Raw genomic sequence first — 26,492 nt, 5'->3', positions numbered from 1 at the left:
TCCAGCTTTGGGATTTTCTTTTTGAAAATAAAAAGAAAATGTAGTAAGTTTGCCATATGGCTCCGTCATGCTGACGGAGCCTTATGGCAAAATGACAGTGCATTGACAGGAACTGCCGTAATGGCAGTTTCCTGCCAATGCTAAAAATGTCTGCTGGGTCTCCAGACATTTCTACATTTTGACATTGGCACCTTTTTCAGGGAGATGAAGAAATGTACTCGATTGCCCCGGCGAAGGACGCGCTGACCACCAGGATATAAATGAGATCCTCAGTGTCTAAAACTGTTAACCAGAGTGTGAGAATCACACCCAGGGAATGAAGCTCTACTCAAAAGAATGTGAGTCTCCCTGGTTGCATAACTATGATCCATTGTGTGCGGCACATTCACTGAGGCTAAGCTTTAAGGAGTTTGACTTGCACCCAGTACATAAAAGGTGAAGGGACTGCTCTTCAGGCTTTAATTCACTTGAGAGTCAGAGTGTAAGTGCTTAAAGGTCATGATTAAAATATGTATGCAGAATTCACTTCAATATGACCTTCCCATTTGAGAGAGCAGACTTGTGAATGCAATTGATCATTAGGTCAATAGATGTATACACTGAACTGCTGTCACAACCCATGAATTGTAAGAATAGCCTACATTAGGAGACACACCTCTCCCCTAGGGGGAGGAATACGTTATAATGACTGTTGAACCATTGCCAGAGATGGGAATTATTGTGTGGCAGGATGCTGATCATTGTTAGAGATGTCTGCATGTGCTGAATGTTCCCTGCTTGGAGAGGTTATTTGCGGTGGTTTGCTAGTATGCTGCTTTACAAGGGTTTGCTAATGGGGGTGCTTTAGCCTCTGTTAGCAGGTTGAGGCCTGGGGGTTAGATTGGAGCCTAAGTTTTTCTCTCATTTAAAGTGTAGTTTAAAACACAGTGCAAGAAAAGCCACATTTCATTAATGCGTCATTTCCATTTTTTTCCACCTTTTGTTGTTTTAGACCTTAGCTAAGGGCAAGAACATCAGCACGGATCACTTGAAGCTCTTCCTGTCTCGCAGAAAGTGGCAGGTATGTGTTGTCAGCATTAGTATCTTCTAATGTTTTCAGAGGCATCAGAAATCAAGCCAAGGAGCTGTGCAAGCTGGGATGGTGCTGGGCCCTGTCCTGTCAAGTGCAGAGTAGAATTGATACTGGGCATTTCAAAAGCCTTAGATCTAGCTGACGATTGAGATGACCTTGGAGTACTGTATAGAATAGATTTTATCACTGATGACCCCCAATCAGGGTTACAACCCAGGTTTCTGGGCCAACACCAACTGCACTACCTACAAAAGCTTTGGCACTGTTAGCATGTTGAGGCAAGGTCTTAGCATTCTGTCAGCTTAGTGTCACTCTCCATCTCACACACTAGTCTCCTTTTGGAGAATTTCTGTCCTGGCAGGACAGAGATCCTGTCTCTGATTGGTCTTATGATACAGCTCTCACTAATTATCCCTAGAAGCTGGCTAATGTCAGGCTGAAGTCTGCTAACACGTTGGAATTTGTCATGGGCTTTGTCAGAACTAGCATCACAATGTTTATGTCCAGATTCGGGCTGAAGTCTGGATTTTCCAGTAAATTCTTTGTCAAACTTTCTCTCATTTCCTTCTTGTGCCACCAAAGCATTAAAGAACCCCTATTGCACGGTAAAGAAATCATTTGTCGCTCAACATTATTGACATCACTTGTGGTATTTGGAGTCAACAGACCTGTTAGTCTTAAAATTGACCTGATAATGCTGTAAAAGGCATTGATATATTTTGGAGAGTTTTCTATGAGCTTTATAATAATTTCACTTTTAAGGTCCAAATGCAAAAGTGCAGTTTTTGATGCATATTTTTCATGAAAGACTAGAGCTATCAAATTGTGCTTTAGGAATCTCGATGCAACATTAACTATAAACCAATGGCACGCTCTGTAGTTTAAATAGCATCACATTAACATCATACCTTTCAAGTTTTATCACATATTCCTTTCTCTTTTTCCTCAGCGTTCCCTGATTAGCTACAAATCTAAAATGATGATGAGGTCCATCCCAGAGCTTATGGCAGATGAGTCCAGCCACCTATCCATCGCTGTCCCCAAGCACTTGAAAGAATCTTCTGGTCTGTCATCGTCTTCTGATTCTGATGACTTGGATGAGCTGCCTTTTATTCCCATGCCCCTTCAGGTAGAGTTTTCTAGCTCCAGAATGTCCCTAAATGAGATTCCTACTGATGACGAGGCAATGGAACAAACAGCTGAGCACTTAGAGGAAGCTGGTCCAGTTGATGTAACACCTATGGAATTGCAAGAGCAGCCAGAGGAGGCAGCGGTGCCAATGGAGCAAGTCACAGACTCTAAAAAGAAAGATAATGGAGAGGCAGTTGGGAAGAGACAGAAGGGGTCCTTGACAAGGAAAAGGTCTACGGAGGTTGAAGGTTCAGGATCTTCAGATGAAGATAATGGAGCACTCCAAAAGAGATCAGACCACCCAAGAAAACCTCTAAAAAAAGGTTCAAGCTTAGATTCGCCAGATTTGCCTCAAAAAGCAATGAGCCCTTCCCGTAAAGGAGAGCTTAGACGGGGGAGCTCTGCAGATAGTGCTCTTCTTCTCAATCTTCCTCACGAGGATGAAGAAGGGATGGACCAGTTTGATGATGCTGGGGAGCTCCGTCAGGTTCTCAAAAAGGCTGCTTCGATGGAGCTTCCCCGCCGGAGCCCTAGCCCTGGCAAGCTGGATGAGCGAGGATCACACCGCAGAAAACTTGGCTCTGGCAAAGAAGAATATTCACAAAGGCTGGAGTTAATGCGTCAGAGACTGCTGCGAGGTGGTTCCATGGACAGTAAAATCAGTGGCCTTCGGGGACCTCTCACTGAGACCCTTTCAGCCGTCCCAGAAAAGAAAAAAACTGTCTCATTGGATAGGCAGGTAGTTCGGTCCACAAAATCGGAAAAGCAATCATCTTTGTCAGCATCTGCTCCCCCGCCAACAATTAGACTGACCAGAGCAGCATCTAGTGAATCGGCTCCACGATATGAAGATTCAGATGAAAGAGTACTCCGGAAAGCCAGCTCTTTCTCTCATGGAGATACAGAGCCACTCATTCTACATCGACGTTCCGGAGCCCCCTTGGAAATTCCAGTAGCACATGTGGAAGCTCAGAGATTGAAGGAATCACAGTCCCTATCCTGCCTGGCAGAACATTCTAAACAGGAATCCAGACCTACAACTCCCCGAGAAATCTCCTCCAAGCCACCCACACCCGAGTTAAATACTGAAAGAGAGGAACCTAAATCAACCACAGATACAAGCACATGCAAGGCTTCATCTCAATTAGATAATCTCAAGCCAGTGGAAGAACTAAGCAAGCCATCTCCACTAGCCAATGGTGGAACAGGCTTGATCTCAACATATAGGATGCCAGCTTCAACCAGACAACCCAGTGGCAGTGTTACCAAGCAGCAAGTGCCAATGAAAGACCAAAGCACAGCTATTGGGATACATCCCAAAACAGATAAGAAACCCACAGCTCAGGAGAAACCTTCAAGAGCCACTCCAGTATCTTTGAGGGAGACACTATCACCAAAACCTGGGGCATACTCACAGCCTGCGGTTCTTTCTGATTCTCGCCCTAAGCCCTCTTCCTATGCTATTGCAATGCAGTCTCTCCAGGCTCCTGCTGTTCTAGTAGAACCAGAGCAGTCTCGGAAAGGAGAAAATGTTGATCAAAAAGCTTTTCCCTTGCAACCTGAAGGAGTCATCGTAAGGCCTGTCCCACTAAAGCCCATTGGAAAATCAGAGCCTCATGCGGCAGTTTTTGCCAAAGCCCCATTAGTGTCCAAGGAGCTAAATGCTCATGAAGCATCAGCAGAGGTTCCAAAAGAAATGCCATCCAGATTTTTGAGTACTGAGAGAGTACAAACAATTGATGACATTGATTCTGAAGAGGTCTTTGAGGCTAAGTTTAAAAGGGGAAGAGAATCATCACTGACCAAAGGCTTCAAACTCTTAACAAGGACATGGTCCGAGGAAAGGCAACTTGCTGCTCTTGGAAAGTCTGCACGAGAGGAGGATATGTATCGACCAAGTCCAGTAGGTGTTCCGCTCGAATTTCTTGTGCCTGATGTACACCACAAACGGATTGAGGAAAGGTCACGATCAGTCCAGGACCTTCATGATGTTGAGAAAGACTCTGGCTTCATGAGAAGGCTGTCTCAGCGTTTCAAACGGACACCAACCACTGACAGAAAAGAAAAGTCACCAGAGGATAGGGAAGAAACAGCAAGTCAAGGGCGTCGGCTGTCCTGGAATCTGGGCCTTGGTAGCTCTAAGGACAAGAAAGACTCTGAGAGCTTAAAGTCAGAGCCGGGCATAACCGAGGACCTTAAGAAGCAAAGCGAATCACCGGTACTAGCCATGAGGAAAAAAATTGGAAATACCATGGACCGTCTTTCAATGAAGCTGCGCAGCAGCTCTGAGGAAAGGCGAGATAGTTTGAAATCAGAGAAAAAAGAGGATAAACCAGAAAAGAGGACACCACTTCTGTCTTTGCTCCGAAGGTCAACCTCAGAGGGAGAGAACCTTCGGAAAGTGGGCATTCCGCAGAACCAGCTCGCCTCTCAGTCTGGATCAACCCCTTCTACAGAGTCGATGCAGTCTGAAATTAGCATTCAATCTGAGATGGCTGTCAGAGGTAAGAAAGAAAAAATGTGTATGAGCAGGTAATGGCAGCGAAATGAAAGATATCAAAACAGTACACTGTAGAAAAGGATGTAATGTAGATAAAGAATATGTATTACACAGAGCTTGACTGAGAAGTCATTATACTTGAGATGCTCCTCAGGAATGAATAAGTAATATTAGTGCAGAGATTGGGTTCCATATATACTGGAGCTGTGGGTGTGTGATTTAAGTAAAATGTATCTACAGACATTATTTGCTAGTTGTGAAGTTTGCCATAAAAGTGAGAACATGTAATCAAATATATCTTGAAGTTCTGTGTGGTGAGCAACGCTTGGTGGTAGCATATGAGCAGTGGCTTGTTGTGAGACTGATATTGACAGATGTTTTATTGATGAGAACTTTACAGTGCGATGAGGTGTAGTGTCTGATATATGAAACATTGTGAGTCACAAATGTATTTCTGCCTTACAATGTTATGTATTCATTTCAGGGTAAGGAGTGCAAAAAGGTGCATTCTTCTCACCTTTTGACTCACAAAGAACCTTTATTTGCCCATTTGCTATCCCATTGAGTAATGGTGCTTGAGTGGAAACACAGTTGTATGACAAAATATTGCGAACAGTAATATCATGACATGGGAATATTGTGGCAAAAATATTAGCTACAAGAATATCAAGTTTACGTTCAAAATATCATGTAAAACATATTGTGTAAACTGAAAATTGCAAAATAAAATGTAAGGGGCACTCGCAAATGATGCAAATCGCTAAATTCAACTGTTTGCGAATGCAAAATAGCCTTTCAAGATGTATGAAAGGCTTTATAGTCGCAATTTTAGGTAATCGTAAAAAATTGTGAGTACCTAAAATTGCGACTACAGATAGGCAAACGCAATTTGCCATTTCCCTAAGCACATGAAGCAGAGCAAGACCACTGACCGTGCAACTCCACCACTAAGTGTTGCCCCTTGAGCTCCCTGAGCTCCATTGCAGGGTGTTCAAGGCCCTCCTCCACCCACAGGCTCCTGCCTGTGCCTCATCCCTGTTGCTCTGCCTCTCTTGCCTCTTCTTTGTGCCCTTTTCCTCTCTCCTTCGTTTTTCGCTCTTTCCCTCTGCTCTCTCCTTCATTTTTCACTCTTTTCCTCTGCTTTCTCCTTCATTTTTCACTCTTTCCCTCTGCTCTCTTCTTTGTTTTTCACTCTTTCCCTCTGCTCTCTACTTCGTTTTTCACTCTACCCTCTTCTTGCTCTTTCCTTCATTTTCCCCTGCCGCTGCTGCCCCCGCGGCCCCTCCCCCCACTGTGTCCTTCCCACTCCCCAGCTGACCCGCCCTCCCCCAATCCCTACTTAATGGCGGCCGCTGCGTGGCAAGAAGAGCAAGACCACTGACCTGGTCAGTATGACTGCACTCCCCTCGTGCAGCTTCACCACTAAGTGTTGCCCCTGAGCCCCCTGAGCTCCGTTGCAGGCTGCTCGAGGACCTCCTCCACTCACAGTCTCCTGCCTGCTCCTCATCCCTGGTGGTCCAGTGGGAGAGTACTCAGTTATTCTGCTGCTCTGCCTCTGCCTTTCTTGCCTCTTCTTTGTGCCCTTTTGCTCTCTTCTTCGTTTTTCACTCTTTCCCTTTGCTCTCTCTTTTGTTTTTCACTCTTTCCCTCTGCTCTCTTTCATTTTTCACTCTTTCCCTCTGCTCTCTCCTTCATTTTTCAGTCTTTCCCTCTGCTCTCTTCGGTTTTCACTCTTACCCTATGCTCTCTCCTTCGTTTTTCCCTCTTTCCCTCTTCTTGCTCTTTTCTTCGTTTTCCCCACCCCTGCTACCCCCACAGCCCTTCCTCTCCAGTGTGACCTTCCCACTCCCGCCTCCCTGCTGAGAATCCCTACTTAATGGCGGCTGCATGCAGTGAACTCGCAGCTGGCATGTGTTGGGCACGCCAAAAGCAAGCCCGTCTGCGCACGTCTGCATCCTGGCCAGGGACCCATGTCCCGTGATCGGCCTCTGCTACAACTCCAGCACTCTCCACAATCTCAACCCCAGACCCAACAACAACTGCCAGCTTCCGATGCAAACCAACACCCACGGCCCTTTCTCCTGTCTACACTGCCGCCGCACCTTCACCCATCTCTGTACCCCAGGAACATCTCCCAGACTACTAGACATCACAGCTCACAAACCACCCAACTGCATCCTCCTCAACGTACGCTCCCTAAACAAGCATGCAATAGAAATCTGGGAACTCCTCAACACCTAATAGCCCAACAACGCCTTAGTCATGAAAACCAGGACCAGCACCAACTTGGTACCCAACATCGATACTGCCATTCCCGACGGCTACAAGATCCTACATAAGCAACACCCCATCTGCCCAGGAGGAGGCATCACCATCGTTCACTGAAGCACCCCAAAACGACTCTCTGCTGGACCCTCATCTACAGGCCGCCCGGCCCCTGCATGCCCTTTGAAGACACCATCACTGACTTCATTGCACCCCATGCCCTCGCATCCACAGACTATATCCTATTCAGAGACCTAAACTTCCACCTGGATGACCACAATGACTCAAACACTGCCTCCCTCATAGAGAACTTCACCAACTTAGATCTGAATCAACTAGTCATCTCTTCCACGCACCCAGCGGGACACACACTCATCCCCGTCTTCACCGGAGGAAACAGCGTCTCCTACAACCACACCACGGAACTCCTCTGGACAGATCACCACCTCATCTAATTCTCCTTCAAAAAACTCACAGTACACAAGCTCGCCCACCGCCTCCCCTGCAGAAGCTGGAACAAAGTCACTCAAGACCAGCTCACCCTCATCCTTGTCAGCACCCTACGACCTACCACGTCAGACGCAAACACCGCAGCATGGAACCTCCACCGCTGGATCTCGAACTGCGCTGACACACTCGCCCCCTCAAGAAAGCCACTGTAAGACACATCAAGAAAGCAAGCTGGTTCACCCCTGCACCCATGAATCCAGACGCTCCTGCAGAGGACTCTAAAAGACATAGAGGAACAACAAAACACCAGAAATACGTGCCGCCTACAAAGCATCCATCACCGCACACCGCCAACTCATCAAATCCACAAAGAAGAAATCCTTCCAAGACAGAATCCTCACCAACGTACACAACACCGAAGACCTCTTCTCCATCATCAAGGAATTTGCCAAACCTTACAATGAAGCAACAGACGTCGCCCCATCTCAAGACCATAGCAACATATTCAGCACCTTCTTCCACCACAAGATAAAGATGATCTATGACAACTTCGACAACCAAGACCACCTCCCCGCTCCAGATCCCCTCTCATGCAAAGTCACCCAACAGACCCTCCCCAGCTGATCCTCTCCCTCACCAATGAACCCAACATCACCAAACACAACTTCCAAGAAGGAATGAAAGCCTTCACCACCTGGAAGAAGAACAGCTACCTAAAACTCAACTCAGAAAAGACAGAAGTCCTCATCCTTGGTTCCACCCCCTCTGTATAGAAGGACTGCTGGTGGCCCTCTGCCCTCGGAAATCCCCCAACCCAATGGACCATACTCGAAACCTCAGCATCATACTAGACTCATTGCTCACAATGTACCGCCAGATCAACGACTTATCCTCGACCTGCTTCAACGCCCTCCGCATGCTCCGAAAGACTTTCAGATTAATCTCAACCGAATCCAGAAAAACCGTGACGCATGCACTCATCACCAGCAGACTGGACTATGGCAACTCTCTCTACACCGGAATCAATAGAAACTCGTTCGCAAACTCCAAACTGTCCAGAACGCCAAAGCCAGACTGATCCTCGACATCCCCCATCGCAGTCACATCACCCAACACCTGCACAATGTCAACTGGCTTCCAGTCAAAAGAAAAATAACCTTCAAACTCCACACCCACGCAAACAAGGCCCTTCACAACACCGGACCTGCATACCTGAACAGTCATCTCTCTTTCCACGCACCCAAAAGACACCTGCGATCAGCCCAGCTCTGTCTGGCCCCAGGCCCTCATATTAAGACCTCAACGTGAGGAAAGTCCTTCACCTACCTCGCAGCCAAAGCCTGTGTCACCCTAACTATCCACCTCTGGCAATCTACCACATTGCCCCAGTTCAGGAAGGACCTCAAGACCTAGCTCTTTGGATGACCCCAGCACACTACGGAGCCCTCCCTACCCCCCCAGCCTTGAGACCCTCACAGGTGAGTAATTGCGCTTTACCAACCCCGATTGATTGATTGACATGTACCAATAATTTCCTAAAAGAAAACTGGGCATATAGGAAATGCTATCACCATCGACTTCAAGTCGATGGTAACCATATGCAATTTTTTAAAATGCACAAAAAATGATTTTTCACAGTGCGATGGAGCGTGTGTGCTTTACATGTGCACATGTTTTTTGGGGGGTGCTTCAGGGGGGCCTTGGTCTCCCAGGCATCCTTGCGTTTGCATTACCTAATTTACATTTACTAATTAGGTAATCGCAAATTGGGTAATGTAAAACCATTTGCACCTATTGGCCTTTAGGCCTCTAAGAACGAACGGAGTAGTATTATCTAATAGTGATTACCTAATTGCGATTGCAAATCTTTTGGAATCGCTATTAGGTACTCACCATTTTGCATTCCATAAATAACGATTATATACATACACATATATATATATATATATATATATATATATATATATATATATATATATATATATATATATATATATATATATATATATATACATATACATATATATATTATCTACTGGCGGTCGCCTGTAGATAGTTATAGTTAGGATCGTGTTTCCATAGGAAATTCGCAACATTCTATTTGGAATAACTTTGGCGCCGATTGACGAATCCTCGCGAAATTTTCAAAATAGGTGGGGCTCTCTGCTCCGCTCCTTCCCTGAAAGTCTCGGGGGGATTCGTCAAGCGGGGGCTGAGAAAAAAAGGGGGGTCCCAAAACGCGTTTTCCCCATGCATTTTTCCATAGGACCTTTAGTCCAAGCTACAGCCCGAACGGCTGAACAGAATTACTTGAAATTTGGCAGAGATGTAGTCCTCAGGACAGGGATGTGCCTTTTGCAGGTCTGGTGTAAATCTGTTCAGTATTTCCTGAGAAAATAGCATTTAAAAGCATATATATATCTATAAGCGCGCTCTGTGCGCGTACGGTAAAACTTACCGTACGCGCACGCTGCCGTGCGTGAGCGCAATTCTGATTGGTTAGTAAACATTCGAATCGGTCAAAACCAGGAAGTGTCGGCCGCCATTTTGTCTCTCGCAGTCTGAGGGGGTGTAAAACAAAGGTGGAGAACGTGAAAAGGGGGCAGGGTGGACAGTTCCTGACCCCCTAGCCTTAGTCAGTGGGTCCCAGAAGGACCCCCAAGGGCCAAAATTTCCTTTAATTTTTTTGCGAAAAATCGCGGAGTATGCGTAGCGTGCGCGTACGGTAGAAACTGAAAAATTCCGCGAACTGCGTAACGTGGGCGCGAGGGGCGCGAAGGGCACCGCGCGCCCACAGCGCGAGCACGGTGCGCGAAGCGCACCGAGTGCGGACGGTACGCACACGGTGACCCTTTAAAATACATAACTTAGCATTTAAAAAAACGTACAAATTCACTGAAAAAACCATAGGTTTCACACACGTTATAGTTAGGAATTAGCATTTAAAAAACCTTGCAAATTCACTTAAAAAACCATAGGTTTCACACATGTTATAGTTAGCTGGACATTTCACTCGTGAAAAACCATTGAAATTCCCCCGTTATAGTTAGTGCAGGCAACTATAACTCACACGACCGCAATCCTCTGCTGATGACGTCAGATATTACATCACTGATGACATATGTGTATTTCTGAAAAAAAAATATATGTATAGCTAAAAATTAATGGAAGAAGACATGGGTAAATAAGTGTCTAAATACAGTGATGTAATATCTGACGTCATCAGCAGGGGATTGCGGTCGCGTGAGTTATAGTTGCCTGCACTAACCATAACGGGGGAATTTCAATGGTTTTTCACAAGTGAAATGTCCAGCTAACTATAACATGTGTGAAACCTATGGTTTTTTAAGTGAATTTGCAAGGTTTTTTAAATGCTAATTCCTATCTATAACATACATATTTCAGTGAATATATATATATATATATATATATATATATATATATTCACTGAAAAAACCATAGGTTTCAGGGGTGTTATAGTTAGCTGGACTTTTCACTTGTACAAAACCATTGAAATTCCCCCGTTATAGTTAGTTCAGCTAACTATAACTCGCGCGCCCGCAATGCACTGCTGATGACGTCACATATTACATCACTCATGACATGGTCAGTGACATCACTCATTACATCACTGATGACATCTCAAATGACATCACTGATGACATCACTGATGACATCATCCAGTGAATGTATGTTATTCTGAAAATTAAATATGTTTTATATATGTATATCTCAAGGTCGATGGAAGAATAAATGGGTATATAAGTGTCTAAATGGATGATTTGTTTTTGAAAAATTGATTGTGTAACTGACTGATTAAGTGTATCATAGTGAATACATGGCTTAGTGAGTAATGTTTAAATATGTAAATATCTGTATCAGTCTCTCACTTTGTGTATAAGTGGCTGCATGGGTTGGTGAGTAGCTACATGGGTGTCTATATAGGTTATTAGTTGGTTTTTTGAGTATCAGTCTGAGTGTCTGCATGGTTCGGTGGGGGTATTACGTAGTGCATAGGTGCATGAATGAGTGACTCACTGTTTGTATGTGTTGAACACAGTATGTGTGCAGGACTGTATGTATGGGTGGATGAGTGTGTGTATGGGTGTGTTAGTGAGTGAATGACTGTCTCAATAGTGTCTTTATGAGTAACTACATATGTTTTAAACTAGTATATGTGACTATTGGCGTATATATGTGAGTATATGTGAGAGTGAGAGATTGAAAGAGTTCCTGTATGAATAAGTATGTGTTTCTATAAGTGATTGTTTAAAAGACTAAGTATGTGTAAGTTTCCGTACAAGTAAGTGTGGAGGTGTGTGTATAACTGTATATGCAAGTAAATGTATGTTTGATTCTTTATTAGCATGAGTGACTATGTGTGTGAGTAACTATGGATGAGTGGCATTGTGTAACAGGATGTATAGGTGTATGAGTACATATGATGAGTGAGTACATGTATGAGTGACTGTATTGGACTGTTGGTGAATGAGTGGATGTGTATGTGGATCTTAGAATTACTGAAGAGGTTGTTGTAACTGGTATTGGTATGTCCATTGTTTTGAAAATTTTAGTCTCTATTTTTGAATGTGTGTATCAAAGGTTATATTAGGGTGAGAGGAGGTCTGCCACTCTATCACAAGGATGATGTCATCAGTGATGTCATCAGTGATGTCATTTCAGATGTCATCAGTGATGTCATGAGTGATGTCACTGACCATGTCATGAGTGATGTAATATGTGACGTCATCAGCAGTGCATTGCGGGCGCGCGAGTTATAGTTAGCTGAACTAACTATAACGGGGGAATTTCAATGGTTTTGTACAAGTGAAAAGTCCAGCTAACTATAACACCCCTGAAACCTATGGTTTTTTCAGTGAATTTCTGAGGTTTTTTAAATGCTAATTCCTAACTATAACGTGCCTGAAACCTATGGTTTTTTCTGTTAATTTCAAAGGTTTTTTAAATGCTAATTTCTAACTATGCCTACAGAGATAGGACATGTGAAGAAAGAAGAAAAAATGCACAGAAAGAAACAAAAGAAGTGCAGAAAGAAGCAACAGAAGTCCTCAAATACGAAGATAAGTGCAGGAAGAAGGATAACGTGCAGAAAGAACAAAAAGAAGAGCAGAAAGAAGCCTTGTTGCAAAATCATCCTGTACCCTCAACTTTTTCAGACGGATACTGGTGGTAACTGAGTCTGACTAACCAGTCCTAGAGCCAGTGCTATGTTAAAAGACACTTAGAATACAGTGAAAACACCTACATACACTAGGGAACATTATGCGTTGGGGTCCCCCTGTGATTAGCCTTACCTCCTCTATAAGCCCCTAGTATATAATAGGGCATGGGGATTAAAACTACCTCTTAAAACAGGCCACAGGGCGTTTTTGCACACGTTAACTCAGGCCCCGTCCCCTCCTTTCACCATTGTGTAAACACGCCCTGTGTCCGTTTTTAGTTGGGAGATTAAGTTCATTTGAGTCCTGAGGGTCCCTAGGGTCCAACTAGCCCACTAGGTACCTCCAGTAAGTGCCACAGAGCTGCGTTGCAGAGAGGTGTAAAAAGTGGCACGGCCTGGACCACCTCTCTGCAATGCAGCTCAGTGGCGCTTACTGGAAGCACTTGGTGGGCTAGTTAGCCCGCAGGGGCCCTCAGTATTGAAGGGAAATTATATCCCCAATTTAAAACGTGCCATGGTGCGTGTTTGCACACGTCACCTCAGGCCCCGTCCCCTCCCTTCACCACTGTGTAAACGCGCCCTGTGGCTGTTCTAAGTTGAGAGATTAAGTCCCCTTGAATCCTAAGGGTCCCTAGGGTCACACTAGACCACTAGGTACCTCCAGTAAGCGCCACAGAGCTGCGTTGCAGAGAGTTGTAAAAAGGGGCAAGGTCTCAGAACACCTGTCTGCAGCGCAGCTCCCTGGCGCATACTGGAGATGCCTGTTGGGGGCGCGTTTGCAGAGTGCTGCATGGAGGGGGCATGGCCTCCGGCACGATGCCAGTCTTTTATTTATTTTATTTTTTTAAGAAGGGGGGCTGTGTGGTTCCCCTTCTTATTCTAATTTATTGGCCCTGATGACCCCATCCCCCAGGGCCTGTCTCCTAATTATATTTTTTTGACCCCAATCCCCAGGGCCGGCCACTGTTTTTTATTATTTTTAAAAAATATATATTTATAGACACACCTAGGACATGCTGGACAAACCGTACGTACCTATCACCATGACGATCTGCGTGATATTCATTAAAAGGCGACTATGCATGCAATTAATCCACGTGGAATGTATTTACACCACTAGTGAAGCTCTGACATGTCTGATGCTCTACCGTGCCTAATCCCGGTAGACACCCTTGTCGTTTATTTATACAAACATGGGTAGCTATTGACGGGCACATTTAATACACATGCACACCAAGCCATTCAAAGGGGATTCGACAAAAATTCGACCAAAACTATGCAAGAAACCCCCCTCACAGTTAATAAAACACACATCCACTGCCGGATGTGTAATACTTTTTATTTTACTCTCTGGAAAGGGGACGAACATCACTTGCGAGTCACAGCGCGCTCCTGACAGAGCCCAATGCTGTGTTACACCCACCATTGCCTGCCGAGTGCCACACACCTCTGTATTGTATTCCACTAGCTAGTGCATATGCTATGACACTCTCTAGCCCATGTGCACTGTAACACCACCCCGTGAAAATGTCATGCCACACTTGTCTTCGCACGGGTTATATTGCCCCATCTAACGTGCCTTCCTCGATGCCTATGTTATAACGCACAGTGCTATGCCATACATATTACAATTTGGGATCCATATCTTTGTCACAGTGCATATGCAACGTTACACTCCCCAGCACATATTTTATATTACAACTTTAGAGACTAGTTAGGTTACACAACACTGCCCTGTGCATATTACACTCCAAGGCGCATATCGCATAGCACACGCTAGTGCCTGTGCTATCTCGCGCTCTCCAATGAATCTGTCATTGCGCACAATGTATTGCATATTATATTTCACGCCTGATTCATCTTATATCACACTTTTTGGTGCATAGTTTATACCATACACTATATCTAGTTTTCATTTTCAATCGTGCTCTCAGGACTATGTTCTATATAACACTGTGTTCACCTACCCTTTTCACGGGCATTACATTTTGCGATAGGGGGTGGAGGGTCAGGGGGTGTTTTTGCCAAGTGAGCCCGGAGTCACAGTCACTAACGTCTTCTTCTTCCTGAATAAAAGTGAGATTATGCTGCATACTTGTTCATATTTTAAGTAGTTTGCACAGACAAAATGTTTTAAAAACAATAAAGTTTCTAATACCCGCCTTCTCTGAACAGTTAGCTTGCTGCCCCATCCCCCTCCTCCCTATCCTCTGTTGTGTGAATCCATGGACTAGCCTCCTCCCTCCTGCCATGCATGGTCTGATGTGCTGCCACTGCCCTCAATTTAGTATGATGTACCAGTCCACTCCTCCTGCCCTCCATTGCCCAATTCTATGCCCCATCATTGACCTCCTGCTTAAACTCTGTGCTTAGCTTGCTGCCCCTATTCTCCTTCCCCCTGCCCTCCGATGTCTTTGTGCATGCCCCTGCTCCATCCTTTTTGCCCACCATGTCCCATGGACCTGCCACTCCTATCTACTCTGAGTGTTCTGTTGAGCTGCCACTCCCCTCCCACCTGCCTAGCATTGTCAGATGACTGTAACCTGTCCCTGCCACCTCCACCCTGCCTGTCCACATGCCATGCCTCTATCCTCTTCCTCCTGTCCTACATGGTCCATTGTACTGCCACACCCTTCTGCCCTCCCTGGTCTGTTGTGCTGCAACTGCTCCTCCTGCCTGCCCCGTGTGGTCTGTTGTGAGGCCCCTTCCCCTGAACTTTCTTGTCTGTGCACAGGTCCTGACCCTCCCTTCTATCCTCCATCGTCCTTTGTGCATGCCCCTGCACCCTCCTTCTTGCCCATCATAGCCATTGTGCTGCCACTAACCCTCCCACTTGCCATGCATGGTCTTCTGTGCTGCCATGGCCCCTCCCACCTTCCCTGTGTGGTCAGTTAGCTGCCCCTGACCCCCTCCCACCTTCCCTCCATGGTCTGTGTGTATGCCATCACAGTCTCACTGTTGCTCTTCATGTTGTGTCTTGCTTCTAGTGCCCATCCTGCCTGACCTCCATGGCCATCTAGCTGCTCCTGCCCTGCCCCCTTGCCCCCAGCCCTCTGTTTACATGTGCAGACCCCTACTCCCTCCCTCCTGGCTTGTCTGTTCCATTGTAATGCCCCTGATCCGTCCCTCCTGCCCTTTATGGTCTGTTATGCTGCAGCCTTCTCTCCTGTCTGTCCATTATGGTCAGCTAGCTACCATTGCCTCTTGCCCCTCTGTTCTCTGTTGTCCATGTGCATGGTCCTGTCCCCTCCCTCTTGCTTTCTATGGATTGTTGTGCTGCACTCCCGTCCTGCATGCCCTGTGTGGTGTATTGTGCTGCTGCAAACCCTGATGCCTGCCCTGCAGGGTCAGTTTGGTGCACCTCTCCATGTCTCTCCTGTCCTCTGTTATCCAAGTCCATGTCCCTATCCCATTTCCTTCCATGATCCAATGTACCATACTTGCGAACATTTTGAACTTGGTAAGAGGGAGATTTTGAAAAAAAACTGGGGTATTGATTTTCCCCTTTGAGTTACATTGAAAAAGAGGATATTGTAGACAGGAGACAGATCAAATAAAGCCCATTTGAGCTTAAAAACATTGGACGTTTCCTGGCTGAATCGGGTCTGTTGGCATGTATGGTTGTACTACCATTGCCTCTTCCTTCTGCCCACAATGGTCTATTACATTGCCACAGCCTTGAAGGAGGGTAGATTTTGTATCACAGGGGGCCCCTGGCCCGTTCTGTCCACACCTGAAGTATGAGACCCTTGTCCTTGCCCTGCCAGCCGCATTTGTAGGCCGTATTAAATTGACCAGCGGGTCCTGTGTTGCTATATAATTATCCTGAGACATCCTTACCACTCAGCCAGCATAAAACCCCTGTGTAGGCCCTTCTGTTCAATATGTAGGCCTCTTTGTTAAATTGACCATAGCTCTGCAATTTTAGTGTATAGCAGTCTGAAGGCAGGTCTGCGAGGCCTTCTGCTCCAAACTAGTAGCCCCCACCCTACCCGAGTGCTCCGTGCTCGGTATCAAAGTTCAACATCCCCCTGAAGCTGTCGACATACAGTAGGCTGCATCCTGGACTGGTACTTGCTTCCTGGGCAGGTTTCCCGCTTTTAAGGAAGTGGCAACCGCAGAGCGTCAAGTTAGGAGAACTGAGGAGATTTTATACATGAATATATTGAATTCCTGTACAATACCCATTATTTTCTGCTTGCTCTATGGAACTTACGATAAGCGATTGGCCTGAGAGACTGACCTTTTCACCCAGTCCATTGTCAGCATTAAGTGGGTAAATGACGAAATGTCTGGTAAAATCTGCAGACGAAGCTTTTGGGTAGCATACGTAGGTAGATGTAGCGTGCAAAGGAGCCCACAAAATGATATAAAAAGGGAGCACCCACAGATATCGACGGACAACCTCGCCGTCTGTATGTAGGTTAACAGGCTGTGCAGGTTTTCCCCAAGAACTGGGAGCTCTTGTCTTCCTTTGCTTAAAATGTCTTGCTCGGCTTTGCTTGAAGTATCCTATTCTATTTTACCTATATGGAATGTCATGTTATGTTTAACCATTGTTCTCTTTACTTTTGCATTTAAAAGATGTTGTATTGTAATTGCAGGAATGCTTGCTCTAAGAGTAAATGTGAGTGTCCCTAGGTAACATTTTCCTTGGTGTAACTTGTTTCTCATGATGCATTTATAGATGTGTTTTCCCTCTCTCTCTGTCAGTCCATTAATTGAGATACAGAGAATATCATGACAGCTGTATGATTATCTGGATTCTGTATTTTGTACTTTAGGTCTCTATTCTGCGGTTTCTTTGAAGTTGCATCTTCTCATTAAACTGCCATTGTATTCTGCCTCCAATTCCATGTCTCATATGTCTGTTTTCTTCATTTTTGGAGCAAGCGTTCCTAGGCATCCCGGCTCAAATTAAGGTGCCCCTTTTGTCCCTGACTCACTCTCTTGCTCAGTTCTGTGGTGGCTCCCGGGGCTCTGGGGACCGCCCCTAGCTTCCTTGACCCGTAATAGATCTTCCCTCCAACAGCCTCTCTTGCAAGTCCTGTATTGTTGGTTTGTTGCCCCTGCCCCCCTTTCCACTGCCCTCCATAGTCTGTTGTGCTTCCACGGCCCTTCCTGCCTGCTCAGTGTGGTTAAATTGTTGCCTTTGCACCCTCCTACCTGCCTTCAATTTTCAGAGTCCGTGCCCCTGCCCTCTGCCTCTCAACAGTATCCTAATGAACAACTAGATTGCTAACATTCTATATTTATTACAAAAGTGTGGAGCGCCTGACATCATCTTGATGTAATCAAAACTGTAATACCTAGAGCATTCCTTTAGAAATTACATATATGAGAGGGTCTTATTGGCATCAAAATTATGGTTAGTGCTCTAAAAGACTAAAATAAGGACATATTTTCTGAGTTTTCAAATAGCGACAAAGCACTTTTAAATTATTTGTTATCTTTATGTTTTTTTATCTAGTTGACAACTTGATTAAATGTTGCACTTAGGGGAGAGGATGTGGTGTTACTTCCAGAACTGCAGACTTTGCAACTGGGGAACCAGGTTGAAGTTTCTGCTTCAGCTCGACATTCTGTGATTCTGGTCAAATCACTTAGTCTCCCCATGTCTACAACCAAAATGAATTTGTTCTTGTGTGATGTAACCAATGCTCATGTAAAGCACTCCAATACCTGACAAGTCTGCACTATATAACACTGCAAAAACACAAAATAATAAGTGTTTTGCACACTTCTGTCATTGGGCTATATTTGGGCTATATCTGGGTGATTTTGGGCTACATTTGGGCTCTTTTGTCTCCGGTGGCCATCTTGGGAGATTTATTTGTTATGAAGTTTCCTAATTTCCTCATGTACTGCAGTCTCCTCAGTCGGAAATGCTTTCAGTTTTTTACTTTGATTCCATCATGAAGGTATTCAGATATGTCACACATTTGCCATGAATTCTGAATGTTAGCACTCTAGTTGCTCATTAGATCACTGTAGTAAAACTACTGCTCACCATGGAAGTCTGCTCCTGGTATTAAAAGTGCATGTTTCAGTCTGCATGTCAGAATTTTTTAATGAAATAGAAGAGGATTTGAGAAGTCACTCAAAATGTGCCCTCATTTTCTTTCTTCAGCATTAATCATAATTTCTATGGCAAAATGAACCCCCTCATTGTGTTCCTTTTTAAATTAAATGTTTTAAGTGTTACCAGTTTATTCCAATCAATATGGCTTCAGGTGTGCCATACTTTTGTCATAATGAAGACAGTAAGTGCTCTAGTTGTTTTTAAGAACATTCTTGGACATTCTGTCATTGGGCTATACTTGGGCTACATCTGGGTGATATTTGGGCTACATTTGGGCTCTTTTGTCTCTGGTGGCCATCTTGGGAGACTTATTTGTTATGAAGTTTCCTAATTTCCTCATTTACTGCAGTCTCCTCAGTAGGAAATACTTTCAGTTTTTTACTTTGATTCCATCAAGAAGGCATTCAAATGTGTCACACATTTGCCATAAAATCAGAATGTTAGCACTCTTTTTGCTCATTAGATCACTGTAGTAAAGCTACTGCTCACCAGGGAAAACTGCTGCTGGTATTGAAAGTGCATGTTTCAGTCTGCATGCCAGGATTTGAGAAGTCACTCAAAATGTGCCCTAATTTTTCTTTATGCAGCACTAATCATACTTTTTATGGAAAAATGAACCACCTCATTTTGTTCCTTTTTAAATTAAATGTTTTAAGAGTTACCACTTTAATCCAAGCAAGATGGCTTCAGGTGTGCCATACATTTATCATAAGTAGGACGGTTAGCGCTCTAGTAGTTCTTTGGAACACTCTGGAAAGCTGCAGTAGAACACAAAGGAATCAACTGACAGTCTCTGCCCTTGTTGGATGTACATGTTTTACTGAGAATGTCAGACTTCATTCTCACATGACTGAGAAAGATAATGTGAATTTACAGAAAATAAGCTCTCAGTTTAGCTTATAGATCACCTTCCAAACCTCTGTGGTAAAAGCATGAGAAAATATTTTTCTCTCAATCATGATATCCCAGCAGAAGGCTTTTTCACATGGTGAAATCACCTTAGAACATACCACAATTCCTAAAATGAGTATGGTACCATCAACAAATGATTTATAATGTAACTAAAGTCTTAAAATCTTCTATTAACTGCAATGCTTTTTAATGAGGTGCTATCATGTATATTGGTCCCAAGATGGCTGCCAACACTTCTTGGATGAAGTGCTGACAGCCAATCAGATCTCAGGATGAGATGTGTGGTTAGGCTCCGCCCACATATATATATTGATTTAAATGCTATTTTCTCAGGAACTACTGACCAGATTTACACCAGACCTACAAAAGGCACTTCCTTGACCCGAGGACTACCTCTCTGCCAAATTTCAAGTAACTCTGTTCAGCCGTTCGGGCTGTAGCTGTGTCTAAAGGTCCTATGGAAAAATGCATGGGAAAAACGCGTTTTGGGACCCCCGTTTTTTCTCAGCCCCCGCTTGACGAATCCCCCCGAGACTTTCAGGGTAGGAGCGGAGCATAGCGCCCCACCTATTTTGAAAATTTCGCGAGGATTCATCGACCTGCGCCAAAGTTATTCCAAATAGAATGTTGCGGATTTCCTATGGAAACAGGGTCCTAACTATAACTATCTACTGGCGACCGCCAGTAGATAATATATATATATATCGAATCCTCCTTCCGAAGTACCAGCCGGTACTGCCAAAAGACACGGACACTCGAATGCTGGTTCAGATTTTCATGCTCGGTTTATTATTTCGTAGTTAAAGTTTGGTTCAGACGCGTTTCGACCGACACAGCGGTCTTGATCACATGATTAGCATAAACTGAACGTGGCTTTTAATAGGTGCCTTGCCCCCAGCTACGTGTAGACATAAACAAAATACTTTTACTCGACTGTGATGATCAAATACGTAAACATGCAAAAAAATATTTTCACATATAATTACAATGTTCATAATAAGAGGGTAATAGCTATCAAAGCACACATTTGCTTGTTTGGCTAGACCCGGTCCAAATTATATAAATCATTGGTATTTCTCAAACCCAAGTTGTTATTCGTATCACGCTACATTCGATCCTTAGCTATGAACTGGGTAAATTGCCTGCACTGCATAAAGCTACAGTAATGACACTGGGTAGAAGTTAATAATAAGAAACCTCACCCGATATGTGCAAACTAATGCCTATCACGTGCAAATAACGCAAAGGTCAGTCATCTGTGCAAATCCAGAAAAATGTGCAAACCTGCAACAATATGTGCAAATCCAGCAATCTTATGTGTGCAAATACAGCAAAATGTGCAAACCTGCAAAATGATGTGCAAAATTTGCAAAACATAAACAAGAGATCAATTCCAATATCTTAAAAATATGGACCGGTAATCAATTAGAACATATCAAAATGCATGTCAACAATATGTGTACACAGTCGGATCATGTCTAAAAAACGTACTGGGTAATTTGCTACATTAGCACAAATGCTAAAAAAAGATTTCTATAGTGTTAGCACAGAGGTAGCTAAGTGACTAGATCACCTTTGTATATACATTACACAGCGAAATTGTAGAATAAACAGTAAAGAGACCTCCTTAAAGATATCTTGTACTTTTTGTAAAACGAAGATATATATATATATGTATGTATGTATATATATATGTATGTATGTATGTATGTTTATATATATATATTATCTACAGGCGGTCGCCAGTAGATAGTTATAGTTAGGACCCTGTTTCCATAGGAAATCCGCAACATTCTATTTGGAATAACTTTGGCGCCGGTCGACGAATCCTCGCAACATTTTCAAAATAGGTGGGGCGCTACGCTCCGCTCCTACCCTGAAAGTCTCGGGGGGATTCGTCAAGCGGGGGGTGAGAAAAAAGGGGGGTCCCAAAACGCGTTTTTCCCATGCATTTTTCCATAGGACATTTAGACACAGCTACAGCCCGAACGGCCGAACAGAGTTAGTCCGAGTTACCAGAGAGGTAGTCTACAGGTCAAGGAAGTGCCTTTTGTAGGTCTGGTGTAAATCTGTTCAGTAGATCCTGAGAAAATAGCATTTAAATCAATATATATATCTGAGCCAGCTTACGGTGCGCTTACCGTGCGCTTACGGTAAGCTTACCGTACGCGTACGGTGCCGTGCGCAAGCGCGATTCTGATTGGCTGTTAGATCTTAGTAAACATTCGAATCGGTCGAAACCAGGAAGCGGCGGCCGCCATTTTCTCTCTCGCACTCTGAGGGGGGAGGAAAACCAAATCAAAAAACATGTAAAGGGGCTGTTTACACAGCTCCTAACCACCTTGCCTTGATGAAGGTGTCCCCAAAGATCCCCCAAGGCCAAAAATTCAATTTAATTTTTTTTCGAAAAATCGACGATTACGCTTACCGTACGCGTACGGTAAAAAATATAAAAAAAAAAAAAATTATCCACACTCTCCCCACCCCGTGTACAAATCGTGCCCGAAGTGCACCATTTGGGCATGGCATATATATATTATCTCAAAATATAAAAGATGACCTTTCACAACGAAGCACATAATATGTCCTCCATGTGCGCACGGTGCGCGAAGCGCATCGTGCGTACATGGCCCATCCAGCGTAACGTGGGCACGCGGTGCGCGTAGCGCACCGCGTGCCCACCGTGCGTGCACGGCACTAACTGCGTAAAGTGGGCGCGCGGTGCGCGAAGCGCACCGCGTGCTCACTGTGCGCGCACGGTGCGCGAAGCGCACCATGCGCGCACGGAACGAACTGCGTTAAGTGGGCGTGCACGCCACGAATGGCGTAAAGTAACTTAGCATTTAAAAAACCGTACAAATTCACTGAAAAAACCATAGGTTTCACACACGTTATAGTTAGGAATTAGCATTTAAAAAACCTTGCAAATTCACTGAAAAAACCATAGGTTTCACACATGTTATAGTTAGCTGGACATTTTACTGATAAAAAACCAATGAAATTCCCCCGTTATAGTTAGTGCAGGCAACTATAACTCACGCGACCGCAATCCTCTGCTGATGACATATGTGTCTTTATGAAAAAAAAATATTTGTAATATATGTATAGCTAAAATTTAATGGAAGAAGACATGGGCAAATAAGTGTCTAAATACAGTATTAGCATCAGCAGAGGATTGCGGTCGCGTGAGTTATAGTTGCCTGCACTAACTATAACAGGGGAATTTCATTGGTTTTTTATGAGTAAAATGTCCAGCTAACTATAACATGTGTGAAACCTATGGTTTTTTCAGTGAATTTTATATATATATAGAGAGCTGTATATATATGTTTTTCATATATCATTTTTATTATTTCCTGGGTCCCCGCACATGGGCGGGAATATTCAGAGCTTATGACTATTGATGAGGATCCCCTGCAAGAGAATGAATATATATATATGTTACCTGTTTGGTTGCCTACTTGCAAGCTGTCAATAAATTCAGCGTGCTACACATCTTCCGGTGGCTTCTTTCCTTTGGGGGCTTTCCTGTTTTGATGGATTTATACGGCTGTTGCGCAGCCGCGGAAAGAGGCCCACCGCGTTGATGCGGGTCCGTGCCGGCGCCATGATGGAGCTTGCAGTGATGGAAGGAAGGCAAGTCTTTGCGCCATATGCAGGATGGAGCTGGCTTGATGCATGAATTGACACCTGGAAAGCGGGTAGGCTGCAGCCATGACAACATCTTTCCCCACTTGTTTTTGACTTTTGTTTTAATTTGGAAGAATGTTGGGCAGCCCACATGGGAAATACCAAAGCGCACTACAATTCCCAGAAGGCCACGCATAGGGCCACGCCCACTGTGGCAGGTGATTGAAATTACTTTCAGTGCGCAGAGAATCGTGCTCGCATTCCTCCTGAACCACGCCACTGAAGAAGGGAGATGAAAACTCCTGAAACGCGTCTGGCAAAATGAACTTAGATGCCTGTTACCTGTTTGGTTGCCTACTTGCAAGCTGTCAACAAATTCAGCGTGCTACTCATCTTCCTCTGGCTTCTTTCCTTTGGGGGCTTACCTGTTTTGATGGATATATATATATATATATATATATATATATATATATATATATATATATATATATATATATATACATATATATATATATTATCTACTGGCGATCGCCAGTAGATAATTATAGTTAGGACCCTGTTTCCATAGGAAATCCGCAACATTCTATTTGGAATAACTTTGGCGCCGGTCGACGAATCCTCGCGAAATTTTCAAAACTAATGGGGCGCTACGCTCCGCTCCTACCCTGAAAGTCTCGGGGGGATTCGTCAAGCGGGGGATGAGAAAAAAGGGGGGTCCCAAAACGCGTTTTCCCCATGCATTTTTCCATAGGACCTTTAGACACAGCTACAGCCCGAACGGCTGAACAGAGTTACTTGAAATTTGGCAGAGAGGTAGTCCTCAGGTCAAGGAAGTGCCTTTTGTAGGTCTGGTGTAAATCTGTTCAGTAGTTCCTGAGAAAATAGCATTTAAATCAATATATATATGTGGGCGGAGCCTAACCACACATCTCACCCTGAGATCTGATTGGCTGTCAGCACTTCATCCAAGAAGTGTTGGCAGCCATCTTGGGACCAATATACATGATAGCACCTCATTAAAAAGCATTGCAGTTAATAGAAGATTTTAAGACTTTAGTTACATTATAAATCATTTGTTGATGGTACCATACTCATTTTAGGAATTGTGGTATGTTCTAAGGTGATTTCACCATGTGAAAAAGCCTTCTGCTGGGATATCATGATTGAGAGAAAAATATTTTCTCATGCTTTTACCACAGAGGTTTGGAAGGTGATCTATAAGCTAAACTGAGAGCTTATTTTCTGTAAATTCACATTATCTTTCTCAGTCATGTGAGAATGAAGTCTGACATTCTCAGTAAAACATGTACATCCAACAAGGGCAGAGACTGTCAGTTGATTCCTTTGTGTTCTACTGCAGCTTTCCAGAGTGTTCCAAAGAACTACTAGAGCGCTAACCGTCCTACTTATGATAAATGTATGGCACACCTGAAGCCATCTTGCTTGGATTAAAGTGGTAACTCTTAAAACATTTAATTTAAAAAGGAACAAAATGAGGTGGTTCATTTTTCCATAAAAAGTATGATTAGTGCTGCATAAAGAAAAATTAGGGCACATTTTGAGTGACTTCTCAAATCCTGGCATGCAGACTGAAACATGCACTTTCAATACCAGCAGCAGTTTTCCCTGGTGAGCAGTAGCTTTACTACAGTGATCTAATGAGCAAAAAGAGTGCTAACATTCTCATTTTATGGCAAATGTGTGACACATTTGAATGCCTTCTTGATGGAATCAAAGTAAAAAACTGAAAGTATTTCCTACTGAGGAGACTGCAGTAAATGAGGAAATTAGGAAACTTCATAACAAATAAGTCTCCCAAGATGGCCACCAGAGACAAAAGAGCCCAAATGTAGCCCAAATATCACCCAGATGTAGCCCAAGTATAGCCCAATGACAGAATGTCCAAGAATGTTCTTAAAAACAACTAGAGCACTTACTGTCTTCATTATGACAAAAGTATGGCACACCTGAAGCCATCTTGATTGGAATAAACTGGTAACACTTAAAACATTTAATTTAAAAAGGAACACAATGAGGGGGTTCATTTTGCCATAGAAATTATGATTAATGCTGAAGAAAGAAAATGAGGGCACATTTTGAGTGACTTCTCAAATCCTCTTCTATTTCATTAAAAAATTCTGACATGCAGACTGAAACATGCACTTTTAATACCAGGAGCAGACTTCCATGGTGAGCAGTAGTTTTACTACAGTGATCTAATGAGCAACTAGAGTGCTAACATTCAGAATTCATGGCAAATGTGTGACATATCTGAATACCTTCATGATGGAATCAAAGTAAAAAACTGAAAGCATTTCCGACGGCGCCTCAGCAACATCGGAATCCAGGACAAGGCGCTGGAATGGATCATCTCCTTCCTCGACGGAAGAACACAGAGAGTCCGCCTACCACCGTACAAGTCAGAGGCCTCCGAAGTCATCTGCGGCGTCCCCCAAGGATCATCCCTGAGCCCCACCCTCTTCAACGTCTACATGAGCCCCCTCGCGGCCATCGTACGCAAACACCACCTCAGCATAATCTCCTACGCCGACGACACCCAGCTGATCCTCTCCCTGACCAACGACCCCGCCGCCGCCAGAGCCAACCTGCACGAAGGGATGAAAGAGGTAGCCGAGTGGATGACGACCAGCCGCCTGAAACTGAACTCGGACAAGACGGAGGTCCTCATCCTGGGCTCCTCACCCTCCGCCTGGGACGACTCCTGGTGGCCTCCCGCCCTGGGCACCGCACCCAAACCGACAGACCATGCACGAAACCTGGGCTTCATCCTGGACTCCTCCCTCTCCATGACCAGACAAGTCAACAGCGTCTCCTCGGCGTGCTTCAACATCCTACGCATGCTACGGAAGATCTTCTGGTGGATCCCCACAGAGACCAGGAAGACCGTCACCCAGGCCCTCGTCACCAGCCGACTGGACTACGGCAACGCCCTCTACGCCGGGACCACCGTCAAGCTCCAGAAGAGACTCCAGCGGATCCAAAACGCCTCAGCCAGACTCATCCTCGACATCCCACGATCCAGCCACATCTCCGGACATCTGAGAGACCTTCACTGGCTCCCCGTCAACAAGAGAATCACCTTCCGCCTCCTCACCCACGCACACAAAGCCCTACACGACCAAGGCCCGAGCTACCTCAACAGCCGAGTCAACTTCTACGCGCCCAAACGCCACCTCCGATCAGCCAACCACGCCCTCGCCGCCGTCCCCCGCATCCGAAGAACGACTACAGGAGGAAGGTCCTTCTC

The 26,492-nt window shown here is 44.5% G+C and overlaps 1 protein-coding gene across 3 annotated transcripts in view; it reads left to right on the top strand.

Annotated features, from left to right (window-relative positions):
* SPEG (striated muscle enriched protein kinase) overlaps positions 1 to 26,492 on the top strand; it is a 1,671,639-nt gene that overhangs the window by 1,218,612 nt on the left and 426,535 nt on the right. For all 3 annotated transcript variants that reach the window (XM_085650107.1, XM_085650106.1, XM_085650108.1), the window contains 2 exons: positions 992 to 1,060; positions 2,022 to 4,707. In XM_085650107.1, the coding sequence (XP_085506233.1) occupies positions 992 to 1,060; positions 2,022 to 4,707 (2,755 nt within the window). The remainder of the gene's footprint in view (positions 1 to 991; positions 1,061 to 2,021; positions 4,708 to 26,492) is intronic.

This window comes from Triturus cristatus, chromosome 3_2 (assembly GCF_964204655.1).
Source record: "Triturus cristatus chromosome 3_2, aTriCri1.1, whole genome shotgun sequence".
NCBI lineage: Eukaryota > Metazoa > Chordata > Amphibia > Caudata > Salamandridae > Triturus > Triturus cristatus.
The sequence above is the reverse complement of the archived record's forward strand: the minus strand, read 5'-3'. Positions and strand labels throughout refer to the sequence as shown.